Source organism: Mytilus californianus, unplaced genomic scaffold (genome assembly GCF_021869535.1).
Source record: "Mytilus californianus isolate M0D057914Y unplaced genomic scaffold, xbMytCali1.0.p SCAF_3, whole genome shotgun sequence".
NCBI lineage: Eukaryota > Metazoa > Mollusca > Bivalvia > Mytilida > Mytilidae > Mytilus > Mytilus californianus.
In genome coordinates this window covers 10,605,054-10,630,032 of record NW_026262679.1, presented here as the reverse complement: position 1 = coordinate 10,630,032, position 24,979 = coordinate 10,605,054, and the positions used below count along the sequence as shown (strand labels likewise).

Sequence of the window (24,979 nt, the reverse complement as noted above, 5' to 3'; positions counted from 1 at the left end):
TACAAGAAAACAGGGGAATCTAGTGACGAAATATTACCTCCCCTGTAAATATTGAAAACTAGATCTTTTCAATGTTTGTCCCATTTTAGCAAGGACGCTATCAATTATGGATTCACGGGAAAACGTTCTGGTAAATAGTAAACACAGAAATAAGTTGAAATAAAAACAAAACTTCCATTCAATGTTATCATTTCCCTCCTTAAGTAGCAAACGACGAGTACAGCAGGCTATAGAAGCTTGATGTAAAATTGGTTTAAAATGTTGCTATGCGAATAAATTCCTGGAGTACCTATTCAATTTATTTTTCTACTGCTGTATACCTTTCTGGAACATGCTAATTATCTGAATATATATACAGCTAGATCAGAGAAAGTCAGTGAAAAAATTCCATTGGCACTTGAAATTAAGTTACTAAGCAAATTCAAACGGACCTTACCTAGATAAACATTGAATGTGAAAAGATCGAGAAGACCGCAAATACATATACAAAAATCGAGACGACCTCTTCTTAAAATTGTATAAAAAATAGTAGAAAGATACCTACTTTATAAAAATAGTTATCTTTAATTTCTTAACCTGCACAGACAGACTTTTAAATTTTTATATTCACAAAAAGATAATATTTCTCTACTGAATGTACATGTGACAAGAGCAGACCGATGTGCTTGATAACTTAGGTGTGAAAAAATAAGTATACTTTGTGAACTTGTAACATGCTAAGGACTTTTTGGAACACTCCGAAAATTGGTGACCTGAAAGATCTTTAGATTATGTATGTTCATGATTTTTTCCAATTTTTTTTAAGGAATGACTGTAATATTTTTTCTGTCTATGAAGAGATAACATCGTGTAGCGAGTTATTTTAAAGTGTGCACCACATTTTTTATGTTATTTCGAATAGATAGGAAAAAATATTACAGTCATTCCTTATAATTTAATTCTAAATTCCATTTTAAACCGGAGCAAATCATGAAAAAACGTTGACGACGTCACGGTCACATGAGAAAATTATGTCTATGAGCTGATAAACAAAACACCGTCAGCCAATCAGAATACTCGTTACATCCAAAATTAAATTATTTATCAATATGCAGCAAAGATTGGCAGTTTTTAAATCTCAGTTTCACAAGCTTCTAATTCAATTATCTCGATAAATACTGAACATAAAACATCGTGTATTTGCATGTATTTTTCTAATAACACAGTTTAATAACAATTAATTTATTTAAAATGAACAATTATTATTTGGAAATAACTTTTGATCAGTATCGTCACCGGCATTGTTTTATTATTGAATTTCTCGACTCTATCATAAGAAGAGTGAATTTTCTTTTGTTTTGTTCACAGGATATCCCACTGAAAAGGAGTCAAGTTTCAATCAAACAATACAAAAAAAAAACCCAAATAAGACAAGTATTGAACATATATATATACATATCGATATAACTGATTTGTGTTTCAATTTTGTAATCTATAACATTGTGAAAAGAGATCTAGAGATGCATTGCAGTTTAAAGATTGTAAAAATTATCTACACTTATTAAATTTTTTTGATTTTGAGAGTTCTTATTATGTTTCAGGTGTATATTTTGCTGCTCAGAATCCTTGATCAAAGTATTCAGTACAGAGAGTGGAGAATGTATCAGAAATCTACATGGTCATACAAACACAGTTACTGGCGTAGTTGTCAATCCAAATAATAAATTACAGGTAAACTCTTAACATCAGTTCTCTTAAAGATTCAATTACTGGCATTATTGTCAATCCAAATAAATAATAGTGTGTATCTCAAGTGTCAAAGGTGACCTGTGTTACAATTTTTGTCATTGTTTTCAACTCAAATGACATATACAGTGATGCCTTAAATTCGAACCCCGCCACAGACTATTTAAAAGTGGTGTACCATGCTCTTCATCTTTGAATTTACCACTCTTGATTTTCTAAGCATTAACCTGAAAATTAAAAATTACATGAGATAATTTTTGAATAATTCTAATTTCTACATTTATAGTATTATTTTGAACAACTGGATAATTAAGTTTTATTTTTTTTTTATCATAAAATTCAGATACATGTACATATTCATGATATTGTTTTATTTGTTGCTTTGTACATAAAGCAGGCTGTTGGTTTTCATAACTTGTTTGAATTTTTTTAATAATAGCTTTTGTCATATATTGGTATTGGTTTTGCTTATTATTGTAGACCATAAGCTGACTCATAGTTGTTAACATCTACATTATTTGGTCTCTGTTGGATAGTTGTCTCAGTGGCAATCATACCACATCTCATACATTTTTTTACACATATATATTGCAAAAATGTGTAAAAATAAATTCTTTGCTGATCCCTGGCTTACTCAAGTTCAATATTGTCCCTAGTACCAGTTTAAGCTGTCTGTCTTACTAGATGTGATGTGGGTCAATAAGGGACAGACTGCATCAGGAAAATAAGTTGATTATATCTAGTAACATTTTTGGTTTGTTTTTCACCAACTTGTGGAAAAATCTATTCCTTTGAAACCACTTTGCCAATTTTAAAATATGAGTTATTCTGAACAATTTTAAGTGAAGTTTATTGTTCCATTGACCAACAAATATCTTGCTTTCATGATTTTGAAAAATAAGGAAAAAACACTTTAAATCTTAAATTGTCAGAAGTTATTGTATGAATCAAATAAAACTATCCTATATATGTTTGCTTTATAACTGAATCTTGTTTAAGCATGTTAAGCAATTGTTGCTACTAGCCAAAAATTTGTCTTCACAATCAACTGTTGTTTAGCAAATGGCAACATCACACTTTTTGTGACAATTACTCTTGCTGTGTGCTTAAATCTGAAACATTCTTAGTACACTAAAAATTATTCATGTTTTTGTTGTAAAGCAAGCTTTTGTGACAATATTGTAATCACAACATATTGCACATGTATATCAAAAGTTACAGTTTTCCATACTTTTATATATAAATTGCTAGATAAGCTAAAACAGTACATCATAAAGCTTTGATAGTTAGTGACACTTATTAATATGGCATAACACTTGAAGATGTGTGCTTATTTCCATAACCAAATGCAAACATATTTTGACAGAAAATGAGATTTTATTAAGCAATGTTTTTAAAAGTTACAATGGTACATACAATGTGCTTATTTTCTTTGAATTCAAATAGTAAAATACATTACCAAGTTTACTCCCTCATGTTCTTTTTTTCATATTTACATTCAATTTGCCAACCTGATGTCATCTTTGACATGTTTGATGGCCTACTGATGCAGACATGTTAAACAGAACTTAGAAATCAGAGGTCAATATATGTGTCAACTAAAATAGTCAAAGATATGAACACACAAAGAACAGACCAACAATTAAGATGGAAACTAGAGCTTGGGCATTCCAAGCTTTTGGGGGGAAAATGTGTCCTGAAACCTGTTGCCCAGATTGACCCTAAGACCATTGTACTCAACAACAGTGGATTTTAATGTTTATTACTATTTACAAATAGGGGTTATCCTAGAGTTTATCTTAATTTAATGGTTATAGTTATAAAAAATTATTCTGGCTATTTTGTCATCACTCATGAGTAATGAAAGTGATCACAGTTAACTTTTTAAACCACAGGGGCAACAGTCATTTTTTTTACCATTTTGTATACCGGTAGATTCTATTGGCCTGTAGTAAAAACTCTTATAGTCCCGAAAGTAATTTTATCAGCCTGGACTGGTGGGCCTGTTGCTGATTGTGAAGACTGAGTAAGATGCTCTGTTTCTTTCCAAAATGGAAACAGTCTGCAGATATAGGCGTTACCTGGTGACAGATTAAAACATCTTAGAATTTATACATACTTTGACACTATGATTTCAGATTTTGTCCTGTTCATTTGACCAGTCAGTAATACAGTGGGACTATTCTGATGGTGTTTTACTGAAGGTATGAAGAAGTTATTATGTGTATATGTTGTTACCTGTTATTTAACATGTTTAAGTTGTACATTTTTGGGGTAAAGATTGCATTCATGCAATCAAAACCCTTATGTGACTGGCTTGATAATTATCAATTTTCCAGATTTTATCTGCATTGTGCATTGTACTGGTAAAATCAGCTGGATTGAATTTTTTTTTAAAAAAATGGAAGCTGATGCATAATGCTATAAGTGTTCTCTGACAGTTTCATGGAAATCAACTCACTGATCAAGGAAGAGTTGTGGAGACAAAGAACAGTTGGGTGATTCACCGAACTTGCAATCAAGACACAAATTTTACAAATGAAACAAATATTTTAAATAAGAAGAGATACACATTTGTGCAGATATTAAACAAGATTTGAAACAAAATAATACATGACAAACATAATAAAATATTAAGATTTTATATGTCAATTCTGTTTATCAACCAGATTCAAACCTAGAATCTTAATGTATACATACAGTAACAAAAATATGTTATAACATTTTAGTCCATTTCCTCTGCCAAACAAAATATGCTTTGATGATCATTGATGATATTTTATATCATTTTGTAATACACTTTTATCTGGAGCTTCAAAAGGAGAGAGTATGGGAAATGTTTTTTTTTAAATTTGAACCATATGTTGCAGGTATATCAGCTTCATTACCCTCTTCATGATATTTGTGTATCATCTCTTCAAGAAACTCCAGTCCTTATATTGAAAAGGCAGACTTCTAGACAAGGTAGGTGCTGTTATGTTACATAACATAAATTTTCAAACCTGTTATTAAAAACAAATATCACATATAATAGCTTCCATTGATTAAAAAACAAACATTGATAGACAGAAATACTAGAGATTCCAGGAGTTTAAATTCTATCAGCAGAATGGGTAACAATGTCATGAGACATATAATGTGAGGATAATTACTGGAAACATTATCACATACCTGTTCGTTGGTCTTTTATGGAAAGTTGTCTCATTGGCGATTATACCATATGTCATTTTTTATACGACCGCAAAAAAAATTTGCGGTCGTATATTGGTATGACGTTGGCGTCGTCCGAAGATACATTGGTTTTCGCACTCTAACTTTAGTTTAAGTGAATGGATCTCTATGCAATTTTACCATAATGTTCAATACCACAAAAGGAAGGTTGGGATTGTTTTTTGGGGGTTATGGGACCAACAGTTAAGGAATTAGGGGCCAAAAATAAGCATTTTTGTAACTTCCAGACATAACTTGTGTATGGATCTCTCTGACATTGTACCACAAGGTTCCATATCACAAAGGGAATGCTGGGATTGATTTTGGGGGTAATTGCCTCAAAATGTTAGGAATTAGGGACCAAAAAAGGGGCAAAAAAACAAGCATTTTTCTAGTTTCATGACAATAACTTGTGTTTTAAATGTATGGATCTTTCTAAAATTGTACTACAAGGTTCCATATCACAAAGGGAAAGCTGGAATTGAGTTTGGGGTTAATTGCCCAAAACGTTTAGGAATAAGGGTCCAAAAAGGGGCCAAAAATAAGCATTTTTCTAGTTTCCAGACAATAACTTGTGTTTGAAGTGTATGGATCGCTCTGAAATTGTACTGCAAAGTACCATACCACAAAGGGAAGGCTGGGATTGATTTTGGGGGTAATTGCCTCAAATTTTAGGAATTAGGGGCCAAAAAGGGGCTAAAAACAATCATTTTTCTAGTTTCAGGACAATAACTTGTGTGTTAGTGTATGGATCTTTATGAAATTGTACTCCAAGGTTCCATATCACAAAGGGAAAGCTGGGTTTGAGTTTGGGGGTAATTGCCCGCAACGTTTAGGAATATGGGGCCAAAAAGGGGCCAAAAAACAAGCATTTTTCTAGTTTCCAGACAATAACTTGTGTTCAAGTGTATGGATCCCTCTGAAATTGTACTGCAAGGTACCATACCACAAAGGGAAGGCTGGGATTGAGTTTGGGGGTGATGAATCCAGGGCCTAATCTAGGATTTTGAAGAGGGAGAAGTGACTTCTCCTTCCATGAGAGAGAAGGGAGAAGTGGTCAACTTCTTGGAGAAGCGAGATTCCATTATCGTTTCGGTTGCATCGTGTTTTCAAGCTTATCACTAAGCCTAAGGAAATTGTTTTATATTCAATAAAAGATGTACTTGCAGTTTTTTCATGTTATTGTACACAATGTATATATAGAAAGTTCTTAATAAAAAGGTTTAGACAATATATAGTTGTTATTTATTTATTGATACCATAATGTGTTCTAAATAAAATTTGTTGATTGGGACATGAGGGAGTAGCCTAGTAATATTATCAAGATTATGATGAATTAAATTCATGTGCATCTGCCTCAATTTATTTTTAAAACTCCATAAAAATATGATGAATTTCACATGACTGGGAATTTAATTTATATCACCACTTGTCATTGTTTTGTAAAACATTATTGAATGTCCAGGACATTTATGTTAGTTGTAGTAAATTGAGATTATCGTTAAAGATTTTAAGTCTATAAATGAAAATATCTTTCAATCTCCAGTTAATTATCCGATAAAGAGCTAAAATTTCTATCATTTTTTAAAAATATCATCCATATCAACGAAGTGGTCATTAGAAAAAATCCACTGCTGATCACAAATTATCTGGTCGAGTGTCGTACGTTTGCAATCACATTATCCATCAGCTGTCTTTCTACCTTTTATATTTCAATTTTTATTCAATGAATATAAAATACCTACCGTTAATTCCCACCCTTTACCTACCGAATAATAAAATTGATCGACTCGTGTAGGTATTAAAAATAAAACAAATCAGCTGAGTGATTACGTAACATCCTCAGATGAAAATCATCGTAAAACGATAACTTAAACAGACGGTCAGTTTTCGGTTTGAACAGTTTTGAAAGTTATATCCGAGGATGTTCAAAGTCGCCGTTGTATTTATTTAATTTGATCGTTTACAGTATTAGTCCTGGGTCGTTTCGAAAATCTCGATTTTTCCTTGTCAGCCGCCATTTTTTTTACCTGTGACACTTGTCAATCACAAGTTGTCTCCCTTTTACCGATTTTGATAGCGATTTGACTTCGCTATAAAGTCAGTCGGCCGGCGAGATTTAGCGATTTTCAAAATTCTTTGGCGACTTAAATCGTCATTTCGCCGGCAAGATTATGGCCTGATGAATCATAAGGGGGTTCAAAAAATTGGGGGGGGGGGGGGGGGTTTCCTTTTTTTTTCTTTAAAATTTTCTATTTTAAATTGGTTATTTCTGATTTATATATAAAAGCAAATAATAATGATATGGTTTGAATAGGTAAATTTAAAATTTTTAAGTTCTTAGACCACATTTATTTTGTGTCAGAAACCTATACTGTGTCAAATATTTAATCACAATCCAAATTCAGTGCTGTATCAAGCTTGAATGTTGTGTCCATACTTGCCCCAACTGTTCAGGGTTCGACCTCTGCAGTCACAACAAGCTGCGCCCACAAAGCATTTTATTTTATATCATTTTGGAAATATCTTTGTTGCGACCCAAGAAGGTTCCAACCAAAATATTTTTATGAAGTTATAACCTTCAGAATTGCAGCCATAGCCCAGTAGGTTGAGGTTTTGCTGTTGTATTTGGAAGTAGTTTCAATCTTATATTCCATGGTAGTGTATATTGATTACATTGAAAATATCTGTTTATTCCACCATGAAATTTATGACCTTCCATTATCATCACCTGATGCTAGTTGGTGGAAAAGATTAAATCTCCATGATCTATCAGTGTAAAATCCTTCATTCGTTACGTTAATAAAATAATGTACATGGAAAATTGTCTTGTAAGTGCTTACATTTCTAATTCTCAATGGATTTTGACCAACTTTGATGGACTGATCTATTTTACAATCTTATTAGAGATGTAATGATTGGGATGTAAAAGTGTAGTTGCTTCAAAGTTTTGTACTTTGCACATCTGAGAGTTTTGGACAATGGCCTTTACTCCCCATTTGCCATTTGTCAACCTTTAAAGATAAAGCTTTCAGGTTAACATGTAAAATGGTGTATCCACCACAAATCCTTTTATTATATTTTTTTAATAGGGAGTTGTTTGAGCAAAATTGAAATTGAAGATAAAATCATGAAAATATATCCCCTTATGTATATTTGATCTTTAAGGAAGCTAAGAATATGAGATCAGAAAAAAATGAAAATAAAACAGTGCAAACAAGCCTAGGTTTGGATTCAGAAATTGCAAAATCTGCAAAACAAAAGGTGAAGTTTACAGTCTACAGTAGCAGGGAACATTGGAACATTCTTCTTTTATTTACAAGTTGATGTTAATACATTATGTCCACCATTGTATCAGAAATAAACAACTAAAATGTATTTGACTACATTTATAGGAAATTTATAAAGATTAACTTATCATATACAAGTTTCTGATTGCACATAAAACAATATTTTTGTCTCGCCTGCCACCAAAGTTTTGGAAGCGAGACATAAGGATTGCATTGACGACGTTAAGTTTTTCTGCTTAAGTCAGCTTGAAAGAACTACTTGTGATAGATCAATGATATTTGTATAAAATTGCATTACCCGGTACTATCAGTACATCTCAGTTTGACAACTATTTTGAGGCCCTGCCCCCTAGGACATGGTCCAGAGACTGAATTAATTTCCAATTTTCATTGTTAAGTTTTTCTGTTTAAGTTATATTGATAGGAACTACTTACAATAAACAACAATATTTTTCGATGGTTACATTACTGTCTGTACATCTCAGTTTGTCGATCATTTTCAGGCCCTACCCACTAGATCATAGTCCAGTGACTGAATTAATAAGCAATGTTGCTGTCCATCAGATTGTCTTTTCTGAATTTTATGCTGATAGGCAAGACATATCTCTATGTCAACAGTTTATTTTACTTTAAAATTCATGATTTAATTTTTCATGTAACATCACAGTACATACTCAAATTGCACCTATTTAGCAAAATTAGCAGTGGAAATCTTACAAGTTTTCTTAGAGACCAAACATTTTGTATTTTTTGATTCGACATTATGCATGTCTTTCAACATAGCTAAATATATTTAAAAATACACAAAACGTTCACAGTATATATCAACAAATGAAATATTCACTGGAAAAAGTAAGGAAACCTCGCCATGCGACTTCAGTAAAAAAGTAAAAAAATTTTAAAGTTGAGCAATTAGAATATGTTAAGGGCATGATGCCATCCATTTCTTGAAAAAATGAATAGTAAGCATAGACTATTGTCAAATTATTCTAAATATTTGGAGAAATAAAACAAAACATCAGTTATTCGATATTATCGGATGTGAATTTAAGCGTGGATGCAATTTGAGTACTCATCATTACAGAATCATGGATCGTTTCGAGGTCAGTTCAAACCCACTTTCCTATGATACAATATGGATTCAAAATTAAATTGGTGGAACTATATAGTAAATAAGGATACATCTACAAAATAAACACAGCATGGAAACTTTTGTCTGCATCATAAATGAATGTAGGTGAAAAAACTGTCAAAATAGGTGCAATTTGGGTACCCTCACGTTTCTCAAATACAATAAAGATTTCTCTAAAGAAGGAATACAAATACTCATCATTTCAAAAGTTACTGTTGAGATGTTAATATTTAATCTATGCACATCAAACATTACTTTAAGAGATGTTAATGTTTTAGCTCATAGAACATCAGGTTCTCATTATGTGTTCTGTTAATTACTGTTACAGAGTATGACATCATTGAGTGTGTTATGTTAATGTCTGTTACAGAGTATAACATCATTGAGTGTGTTATGTTAATGTCTGTTACAGAGTATGACATCATTGAGTGTGTTATGTTAATTACTGTTACAGAGTATGACATCATTGAGTGTGTTATGTTAATTACTGTTACAGAGTATAACATCATTGAGTGTGTTATGTTAATTACTGTTACAGAGTATGACATCATTGAGTGTGTTATGTTAATGTCTGTTACAGAGTATGACATCATTGAGTGTGTTATGTTAATTACTGTTACAGAGTATGACATCATTGAGTGTAATATGTTAATGTCTGTTACAGAGTATGACATCATTGAGTGTGTTATGTTAATTTCTGTTACAGAGTATGACATCATTGAGTGTGTTATGTTAATGTCTGTTACAGAGTATGACATCATTGAGTGTGTTATGTTAATGTCTGTTACAGAGTATGACATCATTGAGTGTGTTATGTTAATTTCTGTTACAGAGTATGACATCATTGAGTGTGTTCTGCCATCACAAAAAGATTCTCCACCAAAGATTAAAGTCTTGCTTGGAAGTGTGAATAAAGAACAATGTTCATTGGCTGTTGGTTGTCATGTAAGTCTGTAATAAAACAAAGATCCATCTGTGATGAAATATTTGCATTAACTTTTGAATATTTATACATTGATATCAGTCAGATTATAATTTCAGGCCCTGCCCACTAGATCATAGTCCAGTGACTGAATTCACTGAAAACGTACAATTGAGGTGTATTTTCCAAAATTTAAGTTACTGATATTGACCGAGGGCTGATAATATATGCGATATGAAAAATGACATGTAATGATCTTTTTATCATATGCTTCAACAATGGAGAAAAATAAAAGTTTAATTTATTGATCCTTTTACGTGGTTCTCAAATAGAAGTTCAGAGAGTGAAAAGTTCACGGACGTCGGACCCCAAATGTAGTAAATTCGATATGAAATCTTTCTAGCATATGCCTAAAAAGAAAAGGAAAACAGCAGTATGATATTTTACGATAAAAAAATAATTCAACAATATACATAACGAACAATGTTTGGAAAAGTCAACAATTTTAAAGTAACTTTTTAAATTATATTTGAAACTTTTAAAAATGCAATTATTTTATCATTTGTTTTTTTGGTTTTTTTTTCATTTTACACAATAAACTTTCCAGTATCCAAATAATTGTTTTGTACCTTACTTTGTATTGTTTTTCACTGAAAACGTACAATTGAGGTGTATTTTCCGGAATTGGCCGAGTATGGCCGGAATGCCATGTGATACCGTTACGGAAAGGCATGTGATAATAATCGAAGCATGTGATAAATTTTTCATATCAGCCCACTAAACACCATTTCGGAAAAATATGGAATTCACGTTGATTTAATGCTGTTATCATACTGTAAGAAATATATGTTATTTTCTCTAGGTATAGACAGGTTTTTCCGATTATCTGCCTTAGTTTGTGACGCGACTCATAGGCGTCGTCGTAGTACGATCGCCATTACAACCGTGAAAAAATATAAGATATAGATCTATATGCCCTGACCGCATATAATTAAATGTAAACACAAGAATGTGAAGTCGTACTTGACCTCGGCAAAATTATATGTGCTATAAATAATAAAGTAATTAGATAAGGATTCTAAGTGTATTGCAGGCCAGGTGTTGTGTCCTTAAAATATAGCTGTATTTGATATGTTACACGCGGGACATAATAAATTTTATACGAATACTAATCCCAGGTTACATGTCGATTACAATCATTTGGTAATCATAATATTAATAATTATAACGCATGCATAAATAAAAAATAAATAGTCTTGACCGGTCGAATATGTGATATATCAGAAAAACCAGGGTGCAATTTTATCAAATCATAGAAATTTCTGTGGTCAGACCTATAATGAGACAGTCCTAAAAATTAACAACCCACTAATCATACGGTCCTACAGAGACGAGAGTTTTGTGTTTTTTGCTTGACTCACGTATAATGCTCAAAACTGAGTTACATTTTCGTATTACTTTGGTGTACTTTGAATTGCGCTATATGCTATCGATGCGTCGGGCCATATGTAGATATGTCTTTGCGATTAGAATATGGGCTTAAGAAGTTTTGAACTTTCACGGCCCATGTCCTATAGTTATTATGTTACAGAAAATTACTCGACATACACCTACTATAGTATGTATAGTATATAACATCATGATCCAGCTCGTGCTTAATATAAATGAATGCCATTAAACCACCAAAGACTCCAACATGTAAATTCAAAGCGATGATGAGTTATGTTTTAGAAGCGTCATTTGGTGTTTTGCCAACTCCCCTCCCAACCACTCCAAAACAGTGGTCTCGTAGATTTTCATCCCTAATTCGTATTAAACTCTTATATAAGTCCCCGATGTATATAATACAGTGAAATACAGTATTACAATATAACATTAGGGATTTATATCGGACCGTCGGACTACTGAAGTGTCGGAATTTAAGGTTGTCGGATTACCGGTATAGCTACAGTTTCGTAGGTTCTAGTAAACTATTTGATTACCAAGAGTTAGACCTTTGAAAAATCTTTTCTAATGTATAAAATTTTAGAATTCATGCACAGAATAATCTACTGAGGAAAGTTCAAATCAACAGAAGTAACTGTATACGTCTTATAAAGAAAATAAAGCCAGGAATAAAATATTTTACAAGCCTTACTTTTCGAAATATTAAAGCGCCGTCCCAAATAACCAAATATCAAACTAAGTATTATCCTCATCAGTAGGATCGAGCAACAGCTGATCTGCAATATCATAGTTGAAAATTAAATTGTGTATTAATTCCACTAAAGTAAAGAAAACTTAGTTACATAAATATACAATAAGGCGTCACTGTCATTCATAATATTTCTTAAACGGCTGAAGAGGTTCCCCCTGGAATCAAACGAGGGCAGTCATTGTGCAACTCGTTGTGTAATTCGCATATTGATTTTTTCCACACCTGAAGTTTTTTACGATTATTTGTACAACTATTAACTGCACAAGAAATGCTTCCATGTTTTTTATAACTTTCGGCAGCATCCATAGTAAAATAAATCAGAAAATGAAAGAAATACAAATGAAAACAGAAAATCGATAATGTTTTGATCAATACACGTGCTTTATTTTTCACGGTTGTAATGGCGGATCGGTCACGTGAGATGTTAATGGATGCGCCCATGTTTTCTAGGTCAATTACAGATAAACCCGTCTATATGATAACAGATTTTATTTTGTTGAAAAAAAAGGGTTTTCCAAATTTTAGTTGTTTATTTAAATTCTCAGGTATTATAATATTAGTGCATGTACAAAATGTAGCAGAGAAGATACAAATTGATCGAAAAGTATCGGTCATGTCCCTTTGAAATCACTCATGATGTGTGCTCCAAAATGTCTTTGTTTTTGACATGACAAAAATTGTTCTGATTAGATACTGGTAAATATGAAATTGTTTAATACTGAACTATGAAACAAAGCTTTTTGAAATCGTATAATGCTTTGAATTTTTGTTGTTAATCATGAAAAGAAAATATGGATGTTGCTGTCTCTGTATCCTTGTTTGAAATAAATTTGAAAGGGTTGGTATCTTAAAAAGATATCTTTTGAAGTGATTCTTACATTGAATATTAAATTTTGAACAATTATTAAATATTTTTTCATGTTCTAATTGTTGAAAGCAAACATTGTTGTTTTATTTTACATACCATTACAATACTTAGAATCAGTAGTATAGATCTGTATGTAATAAGTTACAAAATATCTGTATGGTATGAATGTATTGTACAAATATGTATATAGTTATTTGTAAGATTGATTTTTTTAATGCCTTTGTGTTTTTCTTTAGAATAAAGTTATTGCCACAATAAACAATACAGTCCTATATGTACAGAACCACAAGAAAAAAGTGAGGTAAGTATTAATACAATACATTCTTCTTGTGAACCAGTACTTATAGATAATCCTGAAAATCTATAGGCATCAATCAACAGTATACTGATCAAATATAATATGCTACTTTGTTTTTGTTTGTTTCAATGATTGAATAGTTCTTTTGTATAGAGTGTTTAAAATATTTTAAAATGACAGTATGAAAAATGTATTGTGATAGTAGAAAACTTTGGTGAGTGATTTATTTTTGCAATTAACATAAAAATGAAAAAAATTGCCCTTACATAAATTTGATCTTCATGAAAGGTCCTAATTAAGGAAACGAAAACATGAAAATAAAACTTCGCAAAATGGTTTTTCATTTGAAATTGTGAAATTTATACCCTCCAAAAATAAAACACTCTTCAGTATGTAAAAATAAATAATAAAAATAATTGTCATTGCTGTTCTAGCTTGATCTATTGTAGTAGCACAACTAGTCCATTGTACTAGTAATATTTTATCACAGGGTATTCTTGAAGTGTTTTGTCTGCTGACAGACTCAATTAACCAAAATGCCCATTATAAATAAGGGTTAAAACTGCAAAAACCTATGTGAAAATACATTCAAAATGATCTTTCTCTTTATCATTAAACAGTTTCTTGTTTAATGCATTGTGGGAATTTCTTCCAACATAATTTTGTTACATTATCTTTTCTGCTAACTCATTTTAGATATAACATAGCTGTAAAACAACTAACTGTGACCTTTGGCTCTGCAAGTGCAAAGCTTATTTAGGCTATTGTTGAAATCATCTTTTGATTGTCCCATTTGCAACTGTTAAACCCTTTATATTTGGAATTCAAAATGACTGCAGTAACAGGAGAAAATTAGACCTATTGAAGCATGATTATACAAAGTTTTTATTACATGTATTATGCCCACGCCGTAGCGGAGGGGGCATTAAGTTTTACCCTTGTCTGTCTGTACTTACGTCAGTCCGTTCGTCTGTACATCCGTCCGTACGTCCCAAAGTTGGTTTCCGTTCTCTAACTTTAGTTTGCTTCAACCAAATGTTATGAAACTTATACAAAATGCTTATTACCACAAAACACAGATCAAGTTTGAATTTTGGTGGCATCACATTTACCGTTGTTGAGTTATGCCCCTTTACAAATTGAAAAAATGCTGAATTTTTATGCCCCCGCTGTAGCGGTGGGGGCATTAAGTTTTACCCTTGTCCGTCTGTACGTACGAACGTACGTCCATCCGTACGTCCCAAAATTGGTTTCCGTTCTCTAACTTGAGTTTGCCTCAACCAAATGTTATGAAACTTATACACAATGCTTATTACCACAAAACACAGATGAAGTTTGAATTTTGGTGGCGTCACTTATACCGTTCTAGAGTTATGCCCCTTTATAAATGCAAAAATTGCAAAATTTTTAGTTTCCGTTCTCTAACTTAAGTTTGCCTCAACAAAATGTTATGAAACTTATACACAATGCTTATTACCACAAAACACAGATCAAGTTTGAATTTTGGTGGCGTCTCTTTAACCGTTCTAGAGTTATGCCCCTTTATAAATGGAAAAATTGCAAAATTTTTATTTTCTTCTAAATACCAAGTAATTATACGACCGCAAAAATTTTTGCGGTCCTATATTGGTAAGACGTTGGCGTCGTCGTCCGGCGTCGTCCGAAGACACATTGGTTTTCGCTCTCTTACTTTAGTTTAAGTGAATGGATCTCTATGAAATTTTACCATAAGGTTCAATATCACAAAAGGAAGGTTGGGATTGATTTTGGGGGTTATGGTACCAACAGTTAAGGAATTAGGGGCCAAAAAGGGGCCAAAAATAAGCATTTTTGTAACTTCCAGACATAACTTGTGTGTTAGTGTATGGATCTCTCTGACATTGTACCACAAGGTTCCATATCACAAAGGGAATGCTGGGATTGATTTTGGGGGTAATTGTTTCAAAATATTAGGAATTAGGGGCCAAAAAAGGGGCAAGAAACAAGCATTTTTCTAGTTTCATGACAATAACTTATGTGAAAGTGTATGGATCTTTCTGAAATTGTACTACAAGGTTTTATATCACAAAGGGAAAGCTGGAATTGAGTTTGGGGGTAATTGCCTGAAACGTTTAGGAATAAGGGGCCAAAAAGGGGCCAAAAATAAGCATTTTTCTAGTTTCCAGACAATAACTTGTGTTCAAGTGTATGGATCTCTCTGAAATTGTACCACAAGGTTCCATATCACACAGGGAATGCTGGGATTGATTTTGGGGGTAATTGCCTCAAAATTTTAGGAATTAGGGGCCAAAAAAGGGGCAAAAAACAAGCATTTTTCTAGTTTCATGACAATAACTTGTGTGTAAGTGTTTGGATATTTCTGAAATTGTACTACAAGGTTCCATATCACAAAGGGAAAGCTGGAATTGAGTTTGGGGGTAATTGCCCGAAACGTTTAGGAATTGGGGACCAAAAAGGGGCCAAAAAAGACATTTTTCTAGTTTCCAGACAATAACTTGTGTTCAAGTGTATGGATCTCTCTGAAATTGTACTGCAAGGTACCATACCACAAAGGGAAGGCTGGGATTGAGTTTGGGGATGATGAATCATAAGGGGGTTCAAAAAATTTGGGGGGGGGGATTTTTTTTTTTTTTTTCCTTTTTTTTTTCTTTTAAAATTTTCTATTTTAAATTGGTTATTTCTGATTTATATTTAAAAGCAAATAATAATGATATGGTAGGAGATACACACTAAACAGGATGTGTAAATTATTATATAATAAGTATTGTGCAATAGCAAGAAATTTTCTATTGCACAATAGCAAGAAATCTTCAATTGCACAGTATTGCGCAATAGCAAGAAATATCCAATAGCACAATATTGCGCAATAGCAAGAAATTGTCAATTGTACAGTATTGCGCAATAGCAAGAAATATTCAATTACACAGTATTTTGCAAAAGAAGATACTTCGTATAAATTGCTTATTTCTTGACCAATTTCAATGGGGTTTTATTCTTGAATTCTTGGGGTTCTTTAATATGCTGAATCTAACCGTGTATTAAGTTTTTGGATTTTGGGCCCCGTTTTTAAATTGGTCCACATTGAGGTCCAAAGGGTCCAAAATTAAACTTTGTTTGATTTCATCAAAAATTGAATTATTGGGGTTCTTTGATATGCCGAATCTAACCGTGTATTTAGATTCTTAATTTTTGGTTCCGTTTTCAAATTGGTCTACATTAAGGTCCAAAGGGTCCAAAATTAAACTAAGTTTGATTTTAACAAAAATTGAATTCTTAGGGTTCTTTGATATGCTGAATCTAAACATGTATTTAGATTTTTGATTATGGGCCCTGTTTTCAAGTTGGTTCAAATCGGGGTCCAAAATTAAACTTTGTTTGATTTCAACAAAAATTGAATATATGGGGTTCTTTGATATGCTGAATCTAACCATGTATTTAGATTTTTGATTTTTGGGCCCCGTTGTCCACATTGAGGTCAAAAGGGTCCAAAATTAAACTTTGTTTGATTTCATCAAAAATTGAATTCTTGGGGTTCTTTGATATGCTGAATCTAACCATGTATTTAGATTTTGGATATTGGACCATAATAGGTGAATGTCCAATTTAAAATTTTTAAGTTCTTAGACCACATTCATTCTGTGTCAGAAACCTATGCTGTGTCAAATATTTAATCACAATCCAAATTCAGAGCTGTATCAAGCTTGAATGATGTGTCCATACTTGCCCCAACTGTTCAGGGTTCGACCTCTGCGGTCGTATCAAGCTGCGCCCTGCGGAGCATTTTATTTTTTAAAATTGGAGTTATCTTCATTTGTCCATGATTATAGTTGAATCAACTACAATCAATGCTTTATACAATGCAATGTTTAATTTTGACTTCCACTGATAAAACACAGATCAAGTTGAATTTGGGTGGTGTCACTTTAACCATTATTGAGTTATGCCCCTTTATAAATCGAAAGATTGCAAAATTTTTAGTTACCATTCTGTAACTTAAGTTTGCCCCAACCAAACATTATGAAACCTATACACAATATTCATTACCACAAAACTAAGATCAAGTACAAATTTTTTGTTTCCGTTTTCTTTAGTTTGCTTCAACCAAATGTTATGAAACTTATACACAATACTTATTACTACATAATACAGATTAAGTACGAAATTTGGTGGCGACACTTTTACCATTCTTGAGTTATGTCCCTTTATAAACATAAAAATTACTGAATTTTTAGCTCACCTGGCCCAAAGGGCCAAGTGAGCTTTTCTCATCACTTGGCGTCCGTCGTCCCGCGTCCGTCGTCCGTAAACTTTTACAAAAATCTTCTCCTCTGAAACTACTGGGCCAAATTTAACCAAACTTGGCCACAATTATCATTAGGGTATCTAGTTTAAAAAATGTGTCCGGTGACCCTGCCAACCAACCAAGATGGCTGCCATTGCTAAAAATAGAACATAGGGGTAAAATGTAGATTTTGGCTTATATCTCTGAAACCAAAGCATTGAGAGCAAATCTGACATGTGGTAAAAATGTTTATCAGGTCAAGATCTATCTGCCCTGAAATTTTCAGATGAATCGGACAACCTGTTGTTAGGTTGCTGCCCCTGAATTACAAATGTAGTAATTTTAAGGAAATTTTGCCGTAATTGGTTATTATCTTGAATATTATTATAGATAGAGATAAACTGTAAACAGCAATAATGTTCAGCAAAGTAAGTTCTACAAATAAGTCAACATGACCAAAATGGTCAGTTGACCCCTTAAGGAGTAATTGCCCTTTTATAGTCAATTTTTAACAATTTTTCGTAAATTTTTGTTATCTTTTACAAAAATCTTCTCTGAAACTACTAAGATGAATTTAACCAAAGTTGTAAACAATAATCATTAGGGTATGTAGTTTTAAAATTGTGTCTGATGACCCTGCCCGCGAACCAAGATGGCCGACATGGCTAATAATAGTACATAGGGTAAAATGCTGTTTTTGGCTCATATATCTAAACCCAAAGCATTTCGAGCAAATCTTTCAAAACAAAATTGTTCATTAGGTCCAGATCTATTTGCCCTTAAATTTTCAGACCATTCAGGCAACCCGTTGTTGGGTTGCTGCCCCTGAATTGGTAATTTTCAGAAATTTTTTCAGCTTTTGGTTATTATCTTGAATATTATTATAGATAGAGATAAACTGTAAACAGCAATAATGTACAGCAAAGTAAGACCTACAAATAAGTCAACATGACCAAAATGGTCAATTGACCCCTTAAGGAGTTATTGCCCTTTATAATCAATTTTTAACAATTTTCATAAATTTTGTAAATTTTTACAAAATAATTTTCACTGAAACTACTGGGCCAAGTTCATTATAGATAGAGATAATTCTAAGCATCAAGAATGTTAAGTAAAGTAAGATCTACAAACACATCACCATCACCAAAACACAATTTTGTCATGAATCCATCTGTGTCCTTTGTTTAATATGCACATAGACCAAGGTGAGCGACACAGGCTCTTTAGAGCCTCTAGTTTAGTTTGTCTCAACAAAATGTTATAAAACTTATACACAACCGTTCTAGAGTTATGCATGTTTACAAATAGAAAAATTGCTGAATTTTCAGTTTCTGTTCTCTACTTAAGTTAGCCTCAACCAAATGTTATGAGACTTACACACAATGCTTATTACCACAAAACTCAGATCAAGTTCAAATTTGGGTAGCATCACTTTTACCGTTCTTCAGTTATGTCCCTTTATAACTATATGATATGCAAGCGGGAGCATCATCTGTGTCCACCTGTGGACACTATCCACATTTATTTGTTTCCGTTCTCTAACTTTAGTTTGCCTCAGCCAAATGTTATTAAACTTATACAAAATGCTTATTATCACAAAATACAGATCAAGTTAGAATTTTGGTGGTGTCACTTCAACTGTTCTGGAGTTATGCTCTTTTACAAATGGAAAAATAGGAATCTAATATCTGTTCTAAAAATGTCAATGATGTAATTGTTTAAATTATTTTTTAAAATTGGAGTTATTTTCCTTTGCCCATAAGTGTAGTTTAATCAACTACAATTATGGACAAAGGAATTGCAAGCACTTTGATTAATGTTCTTCAGTTTTGTCCCTTTATAACCTTATATGATATTTTGTTTCCGTTCTCTAACTTAAGTTTGTCTCAACTAAATTTAATGAAATGTATATATAATGCTTATTACTACTTATCTCGGTTTAAGTTCATATTATGGAAGCGTCACTTTTACAGTTCTTGAGTTATGTCCCTTTATAATGTTATATGCTAGCGGGGGCATCATCTGTGTCCCTATGGACACATTCCCCATTTATTATGCCCCCACCGTACCGGAGGGGGCATTAAGTTTTACCCTTGTCCGTCTGTACGTACGTCCGTCCATACGTCCCGAAATTGGTTTCCGTTCTCTAACTTGAGTTTGCCTCAACCAAATGTTATGAAACTTATACACAATGGTTATTTTTTATATGCCTTGCCTTTAACAAATGCAAATCTCAAGCTTTGAACAAATAAAGTTGCTCTGTAAAGAATTAAAGGAAGATGGACTATTAGATAGGTACCATACACAGAATTCATTTAGACAATATACAGAATTTATGTTTTGTCAAGCTGATAATGAGTAAAACCCATCTGACACTATTGATCTGATATTCATTATACTGTAGCTACACTCTAATCACAGCTGACAGGATCAATCACAGCTGACAGGATTTAAATGTATTTTCATTATATTGTAGACATACCTTAGATTTAACCCAGCAAACAGAATTCACTTGTGTAGCATGTCATCCTACCGATGTTTGTGTCGTGACAGGATGTCAAAATGGTCGTATTTATTATTGGTAAGTAAATATGTCAATAAGTAATTAATGATGTTGTATGGGTTTAAAGAGTATGTAAGAGTAAGATTTTAGAATTTTTGAATAGAAAGTTTAAATTTCCCAAATTTTAAAAAGATAATGTAAATCCAAGAAAAATAGCCAAAAAAGTAAACTATGTTTTTAAATAGTCAAAAGTAGACAATTGGTGTTTTCTTGAACAAGGGCAATCAACACAGAAATTTTTTTTTTTAATTTTTTTTAAGGGGTGGATCTGCTATGCATTTGTTAATTTTTGAAATTCTGGGGATGGGTTATTTTTTCAGAACATGAATGGATCTGGCTTGATATGTATTGAACCACCCTTTTTCTTGTAAATTTGTTCCAGTTTTTTTCACCATCTATACTTAGCTTGCAAGACATAGTGACTTCACAGATGCATCATTGGCTTCATTTCAAGCCATATTTGTTGTTGTGACTATTCAGATGATTTTGATCTGACTATGTTAATAGGGGAATTTCCAATTAAAAAATAAACTACTAACATATTTCCGTGCAGTGAATATACTTTTTTATTTAAAATCTGCTCTATATAATTTTTCTATTAGATCAAATATATTATTGAATAATGCATACCATCAACATGCCATCCTTTAATATGCATTTTGTTTGAATAATTATATTTCTATCTGTTTTAAGTTTATATTTATTTAATTTGTTTGCAATGTCTTTTATTCTAGGTACAATATATTTAGGAAAGATAAAGTTGTAAAGACATATTACCATTGGCATGCCTTACCTGTGTTAGACCTGTGTTTTACTGTTGAAGGTATACTTTACTATATTTATCTACCACCATTCATTTAAACTGACACATATAAACATTCAATGCAATATTAAAACAAAACAATTTCTAAATCAGTACAAAAATGACAAACTAAAGTGAATCGGATGACACAAAACTTATTATTTCAGGCAGTGTACAGGAATTGTTACTGGATTAAGATTTGTACATTTGTTTTTGTCTGTCCAAGAAAATTGGGATCATAGCATACACTGGTTAGTCCATGGTTGCTCTGATATTCAACTGCCTGATTTGAAGACTGGATGGGGCCATGGGATGTCAAGAGTGTGGTCCATGTAGAAAAATTGGAAATTGAATACCCAGACTTGAGGGAGCAATTTTCTGTCTCCAAATAATACTAGATCTGTTATCAAGCAGATAAACCATCATGCATCATTTGTTTCTTTTCATTTTTCTCCAAGAATATATTTATGTTTTATTCTCTGACAACCCTTCTGTAGCATTTTTGTTTTCTCTAAGATATTGCGATGTTGCAATATTTTCTAACAGAATTTGGAATCATATATGCTAAAAAGGTTGGCACTTTCTATTTATGTGCATGTAGTTCACATAAGACTGAAAACATGGATAATGATTCAAAACTTGTATATATATGAGATTCACTAGTGCAGTATGCATAAACTTTCTCTCAGAATTCTATGCACACAGAATGAAGTAATGCAGTCATGTAACAACCTGTTCAAAATGAAAGAATGCAGCTGAAAATTGACAGCTGACGATTATAGATTTGCAGAAAAGAAAATACTTGCTATGTTTCAGATATCTATCAGGTGATCTTTTCAGTTACTATAGAATGTAGGAAAACCATACTTGCACATAGTTTGTACTTGACATCACAGACTTGCAACACTTAACTGAGTCATAAATAATTTTGCAGCCAAGACATTTCAGCGTGTTTACTTTTGTTTCGTGATGTAATAGTCCTGAGCCCTTTGTTTTAGAAAAGATTTAATTATCAGTTAATTAGCAATTCATGTATAATTATTCTCTTCTTTGTATCTAGGTTCCTATCTTTTAAGTGGTGGACATGAGTGTGTATTAGTTAAGTGGCAGTACAATTCACATCTCAAAGATTTCTTACCAAGACTTGGAGCACCTATTAATCGTGTGACTTGTTCCCATGACAACCTGTACTATGCAACATGCCACACTGACAATGGTATTTATAAAAATATTGTTTGACTTCTAATGGAAAATTTTATCATTGATCAAAACTGAAGGAGTAAAACTATATAGACATGATTTTTTAGCTCACCTTTCCGAAGGAAATGTGAGCTTTTGTATCACTTGGTGTCCGTCGCCGTCGTCCGTCTGGTGTAAACTATTTCAAACATCTTCTCCTCTGAAACTACTGAATCAATTCCAACCAAACTTAAGCTGAATGATTCTTAGGGTATCTAGAATAAAGTTTGTGTTTTATTTTTTGTTTCATCAAAAAACATGGCCGCCATGGCTAAAAATAGAACATAGGGGTAAAATGCAGTTTTTGGCTTATATCTCAAAAACTAAAGCATTTAGAGCAAATCTGACATGTGGTAAAAATGTTTATTAGGTCAAGTTCTATCAACCCTGAAATTTTCAGATGAATCTAACAACCCATTTTGTGTTGCTGCAACTAAATCGGTAATTTTAACGAAATTTTGAAGTTTTTGGTTATTATCTTGAATATTATTATAGATAAAAATAAACTGTAAAACAGCCAAAATGTTCAACAAAGTTAGATCTACGAATAAGTTTATATGACCAAAATTGTCAATTGACCCCTTAAGGAGTTATTGCCCTTTAAGGACAATTTTACACAATTTGTTTATCATGTTTTCTAACTTTAAAAAATTTTCTCCTTTGAAACTACTGAACCAAATTAAACTAAACTTGAGCTGAATGATTCTTAGGTTATCTAGAATACACTTTGTGTTTTATTTTCTGTTTCCTCAGAAAACATGGCCACCATGGCTAAAAATAGAACATAGGGTAAAATGCAGTTTTTGACATCTCACAAACTAAAGCATTTAGAGCAAATCAGACAAGATGTTAAAGTATTTATTAGGTCAAGGTCTACCTGCCCTGAATTTATCAGCCAAATGGGGTATCTGATTTTTGGGTTATTGCCCCTGAATTGATTTTAAGGAAATTTTGCAGTTTTCGGTTATTATCTTGAATATTATTATAGATAAAGATAAACTGTAAACAGCAAAAATGTTCAGCAAAGTAAGATCTACAAATAAGTCTAATATGACCAAAATTGTCAATTGACCCCTTAAGGAGTTATTGCCCTTTAAAGCAGTTGCTTTAAAGACAATTTTTCATAATTTTTATACGACCGCAAAAATTAAAAAATTTTTGGTCGTATATTGGTATGACGTTGGCGTCGTCGTCGTCGTCGTCCGGCGTCGTCCGAAGACACATTGGTTTTCGCACTCTAACTTTAGTTTAAGTGAATGGATCTCCATGAAATTTTACCATAAGGTTCAATACCACGAAAGGAAGGTTGGGATTGATTTTGGGGGTTATGGTACCAACAGTTAAGGAATTAGGGGCCAAAAGGGGCCAAAAATAAGCATTTTTGTAACTTCCAGACAATAACTTGTGTGTAAGTGTATGGATCTCTCTGACATTGTACCACAAGGTTCCTTATCACAAAGGGAAGGCTGTAATTGATTTTGGGGGTAATTGCCTCAAAATTTTAGGAATTAGGGGCCAAAAAAGGGGCAAAAAACAAGCATTTTTCTAGTTTCATGACAATAACTTGTGTGTAAGTGTTTGGATATTTCTGAAATTGTACTACAAGGTTCCATATCACAAAGGGAAAGCTGGAATTGAGTTTGGGAGTAATTGCCCGAAACGTTTAGGAATTGGGGGCCAAAAAGGGGCCAAAAATAAGCATTTTTCTAGTTTCCAGACAATAACTTGTGTTCAAGTGTATGGATCTCTCTGAAATTGTACTGCAAGGTACCATACCACAAAGGGAAGGCTGGGATTGAGTTTGGGGGTGATGAATCATAAGGGGGTTCAAAAAATTTGGGGGGGGGGATTTTTTTTTTTTCTTTTTTTCCTTTTTTTTTTTCTTTTAAAATTTTCCATTTTAGGTTGGTTATTTCTGATTAATATTTAAAAGCAAATAATAATGATATGGTAGGAGATACACACCAAACAGGATTTTCAATTGCACAGTATTGCACAATAGCAAGAAATCTTCAATTGCACAGTATTGCGCAATAACAAGAAATCTTCAATTGCACAGTATTGCGCAATAGCAAGAAATATCCAATAGCACAATATTGCGCAATAGCAAGAAATTGTCAATTGTACAGTATTGCGCAATAGCTAGAAATATTCAATTGCAGAGTATTGTGCAAAAGAAGATACTTCGTATAAATTGCTTATTTCTTGATCAATTTCAATGGGGTTTTATTCTTGAATTCTTGGGGTTCTTTAATATGCTGAATCTAATCGTGTATTAAGTTTTTGGATTTTGGGCCCCGTTTTTAAATTGGTCCACATTGAGGTCCAAAGGGTCCAAAATTTAACTTTGTTTGATTTCATCAAAAATTTAATTATTGGGGTTCTTTGATATGCCGAATCTAACCGTGTATTTAGATTCTTAATTTTTGGTTCCGTTTTCAAATTGGTCTA

The 24,979-nt window shown here is 32.5% G+C and overlaps 1 protein-coding gene and 1 long non-coding RNA gene across 2 annotated transcripts in view; both read left to right on the top strand.

Moving 5' to 3' along the window:
* Positions 1 to 24,979, top strand: part of LOC127733954 (WD repeat-containing protein 75-like) — a 45,973-nt gene that overhangs the window by 3,136 nt on the left and 17,858 nt on the right. The window contains exons 2-9 of the mRNA XM_052243440.1: positions 1,581 to 1,710; positions 3,864 to 3,929; positions 4,596 to 4,689; positions 10,190 to 10,302; positions 13,581 to 13,645; positions 20,401 to 20,505; positions 21,222 to 21,310; positions 22,350 to 22,505. Coding sequence (XP_052099400.1) covers positions 1,581 to 1,710; positions 3,864 to 3,929; positions 4,596 to 4,689; positions 10,190 to 10,302; positions 13,581 to 13,645; positions 20,401 to 20,505; positions 21,222 to 21,310; positions 22,350 to 22,505 — 818 coding nt within the window. The remainder of the gene's footprint in view (positions 1 to 1,580; positions 1,711 to 3,863; positions 3,930 to 4,595; positions 4,690 to 10,189; positions 10,303 to 13,580; positions 13,646 to 20,400; positions 20,506 to 21,221; positions 21,311 to 22,349; positions 22,506 to 24,979) is intronic.
* On the top strand, positions 15,284 to 17,033 carry LOC127733963 (uncharacterized). Its single transcript, XR_007997309.1, has 2 exons — positions 15,284 to 15,534; positions 15,858 to 17,033. It is a non-coding gene; the product is annotated as an uncharacterized LOC127733963 (long non-coding RNA).